The 6561-nt window shown below is 51.4% G+C and overlaps 2 protein-coding genes across 3 annotated transcripts in view; one reads left to right on the top strand and one right to left on the bottom strand.

The window, feature by feature from the left end:
• Positions 1 to 2669, top strand: part of TRAP1 (TNF receptor associated protein 1) — a 47923-nt gene extending 45254 nt beyond the window's left edge. For both annotated transcript variants that reach the window (XM_024759522.1, XM_024759520.1), the window contains 2 exons: positions 2329 to 2401; positions 2534 to 2669. In XM_024759522.1, coding sequence (XP_024615290.1) covers positions 2329 to 2401; positions 2534 to 2635 — 175 coding nt within the window. In that variant the 3' untranslated portion in view covers positions 2636 to 2669. The remainder of the gene's footprint in view (positions 1 to 2328; positions 2402 to 2533) is intronic.
• An 83-nt stretch (positions 2670 to 2752) lies between these two features.
• DNASE1 (deoxyribonuclease 1) lies at positions 2753 to 6339 on the bottom strand. Its single transcript, XM_024759355.1, has 9 exons — positions 6165 to 6339; positions 5554 to 5701; positions 5108 to 5196; positions 4852 to 4935; positions 4437 to 4552; positions 4123 to 4235; positions 3882 to 4036; positions 3345 to 3441; positions 2753 to 3124 (listed from the first exon to the last, which is right to left on the bottom strand). The coding sequence occupies exons 2-9, from the start codon at positions 5698 to 5700 to the stop codon at positions 3071 to 3073; spliced, it is 855 nt and encodes a 284-aa protein (XP_024615123.1). The 5' UTR covers position 5701; positions 6165 to 6339; the 3' UTR covers positions 2753 to 3070.
• Positions 6340 to 6561: the final 222 nt, after the last annotated feature.

Below are 6561 nucleotides of genomic sequence, written 5' to 3'. Positions count from 1 at the left end.
TTCTTTTCCCCTGTCCTTTTTTTTTTTTTTTTTTTTTTTTTGTGGTACACGGGCCTCTCACTGTTGTGGCCTCTCCTGTTGCGGAGCACAGGCTCCGGATGCACAGGCTCAGCGGCCATGGCTCACAGGCCCAGCCGCTCCACAGCATGTGGGATCTTCCCAGACCGGGGCACGAACCTGTGTCCCCTGCATCGCCAGGCAGACTCTCAACCACTGCGCCACCAGGGAAGCCCTCACCTGTCCTTTAAAGAGAATTTCTTAATTTTAATGTGATCAAATGTATATACATTTGTTAGAGATTTCTTAGGACCCCAAAAAGCATCTATTCCAGACATGAGTTTCTTCTCCTGCATGTCCTTCTAAAAGCTGTATAGTTCTGCCCTTTCATGTTGGTTGAGCCCATCTCTAACTGGCCTGTCTGGGATTGGGGGCTAAGGGGGGGTTCTAGTTTCATCTTATTCCATGTGAACACCCTGTTGCCCACACTGTTAACTGTGCTGCCTTTTCAGATGAGTATCTCTTGGAAACTTATGTTTTCTTTAGAGTTCTTGTACATTTTTTATAGTTATTTGATGTGTCTTTATTGGATATTTTGAAATTTCATTTTCTAACTGTTGTATATGGAGACAGTTTCTTTTTTGGAAATTGTATATAGCAGTAGTTTTTTACATGAAGTTAAATAGACAAGTTACCAAAAACGCTAGAGAAGTCCATAGTCTCACCCCCACCACAGTCACTGTACCCTATTTGGTATATTTTCTTTTGAACTTTCGTCTTATTGTGGGTTTTGGTTTTTTTATATAGTACATGCCTAATTTTTTTATTCATCACCTATAAATATTTTTCCATGTTGCTTTAGAACCATTAATTTACTTAAAACTACTGGGGAGTAGGGGGAAGTGCCTTTTCCAGTTTCTGAGCCAAATTACTAGCAACAATTACTGGGTGAAAAGATCTGGGCTCATGGCTGGCCACAAAGAGCGTTGGACGCCTCTCAAAGGAGCTGTCCCGGTTGGCAGGTTGGCATAATGGGTGCAGGCCTGTGTAATGGGTGCACAGTTCCCAGCTGTGAGTCCCCAATAGAGATGGACGCTGACTGGACACCCCGTTGCCTTAACTAGTTCTGACACAGAAGCAGTTTTGTAAGATAGCTGTGCAGAGTGCTCGTTTCTGTTGCCAAAAGACTCTTATTTTACAGATTTGCTTTAAAATTTGTTGATATGTTTTCGGTTGAGAATTCTAAAGAACTAAGGGAGTTCATGGTGAACTCCCCGCCCCCCCATCCCCAGTTTCCTCACGTATCTTCGGAGACACTGTGTGGGGCCGCCTCTGGTACACGTGCTGTGCAGTGTGCTCACCTTGCTTTGTAAAGTGTTTGCTACTCTGAACAGCCCTGTGAGGGGAGGGAATCATCTCGTCTCAGGGACCAAAGATACTCCTGCTGTCCTCTGAGCCTTTCCCCAGTGCCTTCAGTTTTATCAAACATCAATTTTTGCCATTCTCTTAAAATTATACCTTATAATTTTGATGTATGTTTCCCATTGTATTTTTTCCTGTGCAGAAAATATTTTTTTTGTAGTCAGTTATTCTTTTCTTCTGACTTCTGGGTTTGTATTTTGTTTAAAAAGGCTTTCCCCTTCCGAGATTATAAAATACTTCTTCCCTGTTTTCTTCTAGTATTATACTTCTTTGCTTTTAATTTTTACATTTCTCTGGAAATTAATCACGTCGGAATCCAACTTGTTTCCTGGGTGCGGCCCAGTTATCCTGTCTTTATGAGGTACTAACGAAATTCCTATATGAATTGGGCCATTTATATACATTGTCCACTTTGTTGCACTGAGCTGTTACCTTTTCATTTTCCAGAACTGTTTAATTACTGGAGCTTTATGTTTTAACTGGGACTTCCTCCTCTAACTGCTCTTCCATGTTTACTTTATAAATTTTATACTAGATTTTTTAGATTAAAGGAATCCTATTAAACATGGATTAATTTAAGGAAAGTTTCACTTCTATTTATGGTCCACTCATCCAAGAACTATAAGAACTACAACATATGTCTTTTCATATATTAAACTCATCTTTCTTTACCTTAGTAGTGTTTCCTTTATATCAATCAATTTTAGTATCAAAATTTTTGCTGGGTTTTCTGGGTATATAATCTATAATTGATCATTATGGGCTTCATTTTTTATACTGGACCTATTACCCTTTTTTGCATGTCCTGATAACCCCAACATTTCAGAAAAGTCACTGGAGCACCAAGTTAGAGGCTGTGTGTGCACTCCCAGCCCTGAGCTAATAACTTCGGGTGGTTTCTGTGTTCAGGCACACACTCATCAAGAAGCTCAGTCAGCTGAGAGATAGCGAGCCTGACCTGGCCCAGCTGCTGGTGGATCAGGTGAGTCTGCTGGAGGAATGCGAAGAGTCAACTGAGGCATGGGGCTGTCAGGCTCTCTCTTTGAGGTCCCTGGGTTGGGATCAGGCCTCGCTCACCCTCCCGCTAACAACGAGGTGCTGCTTTGCCTTTCAGATCTACGAGAATGCCATGATCACAGCGGGGCTCGTCGACGACCCCCGACCCATGGTCAGCCGCCTGAACCACCTGCTCATCAAGGCCCTGGACCGACACTGACAGCTGTGAAAGCCCCAGGTCCTCCTGCCCAGGGTTGGGGGGGTGGGTGGGGAGGATGACACAGGTTAAATTAAAGAACGGGGGGATGCGGACGATGACACAGGAAGGACTGGATGCTGCCGATGAGAACACCTGCTTTTGAGCTTTATTCACTTAAAATGTATTCTTACTTAAAATGTATTCTTAGAGTTTTTGTCCAGACTGAGAAGGTGGGGTGCTCTGGTGACACAACCTCCAAGCTTACAATGGAAGCGGGTACAGTGAGGAAAAGCCTACCTTCCTCTAATTCCAGTTGCCACGGTGGTGGGGAGGGGCAGGGGCACTCAGGACCAGGCACTGGTTTCCTAAACTCTGTCCCCAGCCTTTGGCTGTGTCATCTCAGTTCTTGGCGACAGGCTGCAGAGCGGAGGTCGCTGGCCAGGCCCCACTCATGCGTCAGGCTCTCTTCAGCATCACCTCCACCGGGTAATGGTCGCTGATGGCTAGGGCCTGTGGGGAGACAGCCATGAGCACAGGGACACCCAGACATCTAGTACTCTGCACTCATGCTCCTGAGGCGAGTCGGGATTTGGGCCTGGGAAAAGGAGACCAAGAGGCACCCAGGGCCACAGACAAGTGTCTCTTTCAAGTCAATGAAAAAAGCAGTGGGTCCAGGTCTATGTTCCTGTGTCCCAGGCCCCTATTAGAGCTACGTGACCAGGACACTTACGATCTGGTCACTCAATCCGTATGCAGCTTGGAAGTCAAAGGGAGCAGCTGAGTTGGGAACCACAGCATCTTGGAGCAGAGGTCCTGCAACCACGATCCTGCAGCATCAGACACAAGAGAAGGTCCCCTTCAGCCCACTGTCTAGCTCTGTGCACTTACACCTCGTCCCAGCATGTCCCCCCAGCTCCTCTTGGTATGGTAAATGTCACACAGTTCCACTGTTCCCCAACTGCTCTCAAATGTTCCCATGGGGCCAGTCGGGTCCTGGCTCACTGTCACCCCAACACTCTGAGCTGAGCAACCTGGGCCCCAAACTGCACACCACTGACCAACCTACATACCCCACAGTGAGTGTTATCCCTAAATGTGCTTCACCCCCAAACTAAGAAATGCTGCTCCTTTCATTCCATTTCCTAAGTGGACTGAGTGAAGCTCAGGAGGGTGCATGTCACAGGGCTTGGGAACCATTTCTGAAGCTGGTCATGGAGGCTCCCTCATCCCTGCCTGGGGGCTCAGTGTGGGCCCGGGCCCCGCTCACCTGTCGTAGGCACAGTGCGTGGATGTAACGGTGGTGTCAGCAGTGTCAGGAATCAGCCACTGGAAGGGGGGGCTCCTGCGCAGGCGGATGGATGACCACTGCGAGGGGGTCACGTAGCTGCAGCCAGCATTGAAATCACCCATCAACATGATGTCCTACCAGGAGACACACACTGGTTGGCCTGGGGCAGAAGGGGGGCCCCAGAGCCCAAGGCTGGGGGTGGGGATGGGGGTTGCCTCACCTCCAAGTCCCACTTCTGCCAGACATCCAGGTAGACATCATAGAGAGAGTCGATCTCAGCCACCGCATCCGATGGGGCCGCATGCAGGGGAACAATGGCAAACTCCTTGATCTCTGTGGAAACAGGAGTCATACTGAGCCGGTGTGGGCTGGGCTCAGCCAGGAGTCGGGCTGTGGTGGAGGACACATGAGCCAGTCTTCGAGGGTGGACGTTTTCCTAAGTAATTCCAATGTAAGACCAAAGCACAAAGAGTGTGGGCTGCAGCACGAGACAGCTTTCCAGGTGTCTTGGGAAGGGCTGGGCAGGGCACTCACGTGTAAAGGGGGAGGAGAACTTGACCACAGCTGGCTCTCGGCTGAAGCTGTCATTCCCACAGGGCTCACAGCCATCATCGTACTGGTAGCTGTCCAGCACGGAAACCTGGTCGGGTCTGCAGAAGGCCGGGCCAGAGGGCAGTTAGCCTTGGGCCAGGGTGCCAGCTTGTCTTGGTAAAGTCACTTTCTGCCACGTCCAGGTGGGCAGGGGGCCCGGCCTTAGCACTGCACAGACCCACTGGCCCGGAGCTCCTGCCATGTCCCCCTGCCTCTGCACAGGCTGTGAGGCCAGCTCAGGGCCCTGCTCTGCGGCCCCAGTTCTCGCCCCCACACCCGGAGGGGAGGGGCTCACAGGCTCTCTAGACCACACCCCAGCCTCCTTGTCGGCACCCTCTGAGGAGGTGACCCAATCTACCTGAACAGGAAGAGGTAGCGCTCCTTATAGCTGTTGCGTCCCAGCGGCTCACTGACCACAAAGTGGTAGGTGTTTGGGTCATCCCTGGATTGAGGAAACAAATGTCCCGGTTGGGGTGGGGGGCAGTCCGTGGGGACCCTCCTGCCACCTATATACATCTATAGCAGGGCTCCTGCCCACATCCCTATCTCTGGGGCCTGGCTGAAGTGGCATACCCTCTCCCATCCACGCCTCCCGGGACCGCACTGTCACCCACTGGTTGAGTTTGTCCAGCAGCCTCCCTACGGCCGTCAGGTGGTTGTCTCTGACCTCCTGGACGAGGGCGATATCATAGCGACTCAGGATCTGGGGACAAGGCCACAGTACTGCTAAGCGGGGCAGGCTGGGTGGAGACTGAGGCATCCAAGCCTGCCTGCTGTGAGTCACAGGGCCGACCTGCTCCTCCCAGACACCTTCCTGTCACGGCTTGGCCTGGGACGTGCCAGACATCCCACCACCTCCAGCCGTGGTGGACGGCACAGCAGTGACATGGACCTGTCCCCTTGACAGACAGGTGGGCTGAGACCAGAGGCTTTCAATCCCCTCCCCCGATCACCACCACTGCCGATCACCCTCAGGACTGACCACTGGCCCAGGGTTCCCAGGGCCTGTTAGAGGGCCCTCCCCTTCCCCCACCCTGAGGACAGACCAGCCTGGATTTACCTGCACAATGTAGTTGGAGAGGGTAGCATTGGACATCTTGGTCTCCCCAAAAGTCTGGATGTTGAAGGCTGCTATTCTCAGGGACAGGGCCTGCTGCAGCAGGCCAGCCAGGGTGAGCAGCACCCCCATCAGCCTGGCACCCCTCATTCTGGATCAGGAGAAATGTTCACATGTGGGCCTGAGGGTGGCAGACTCAGCACTCTGGCCTCCCTGAGTCCAGCTGCACAGAGCTGGTAGAGCCCAAGGCTGAGTAAACCCTGTCTTTCTTTGTGGGCTATGCCGAGCAGGCCAGGGTGAGCCTCTGAGCCCTCTCACCAGCATGCAGAGAGCCAGACACCAAGCGCCAAGTAACAGGCGCTGGATTTTCTCACTCCTCACCTGCCAGCAGATGAGCCCCTGTGAGGGTCGCCAGCCTAGGAAGCCCCTGACACTGTGGGTGGGGCACCAGCTCACCGCCCTCCCTGCTCCAGCCGCCCTCCCCTCTGGGATTGGCCAGGGCTCTTCCCAGGGTGGCCACGGTCACCAAGAGGGACTCCACGGGGCTTAGGGCCTGGTACCCACCTTCCACAGGCCACGGGTCACACAGCCCTTGGGGCACCAGGCACACTCACCTGAAACTTGACTTTCACAAAGACAACAGGAATTCCGCCAAGAATCAAGAATTGATACTCTTCGGTAGCAATTTTCTCCTTTCACTGCTTTAAGAAAAAAATTCACAAAGTGTTAAGAAACACAAAACACAACTGTGAGCTGCTGCAGCTCCAAATCCTCACACAGGGAATGTTCGTCCCACCTGGGGTTTTAAAGGTTTAGGCAGCTGTGACCTTTCCCAGGGCATCACCTGGAGGACACAGAACAATAGCGCTGCCTGTGGGGCTTTCCCAGCAGGTGGGTAGCTGGCATGTGTTTATTTCAAAAGGTACAGGTCCTTCCTGCTGTAAAGAGCACCTGATGTTTGCCCTTGGTTTAAAAAGTCAAAAAAAAAAAAAAAAAAAAACAAAAGGCTTT

This window comes from Neophocaena asiaeorientalis, unplaced genomic scaffold (genome assembly GCF_003031525.2).
Source record: "Neophocaena asiaeorientalis asiaeorientalis breed wild unplaced genomic scaffold, Neophocaena_asiaeorientalis_V1.1 scaffold254, whole genome shotgun sequence".
Classification (NCBI taxonomy): domain Eukaryota; kingdom Metazoa; phylum Chordata; class Mammalia; order Artiodactyla; family Phocoenidae; genus Neophocaena; species Neophocaena asiaeorientalis.
This window is presented reverse-complemented; position numbering and strand designations above follow the sequence as displayed.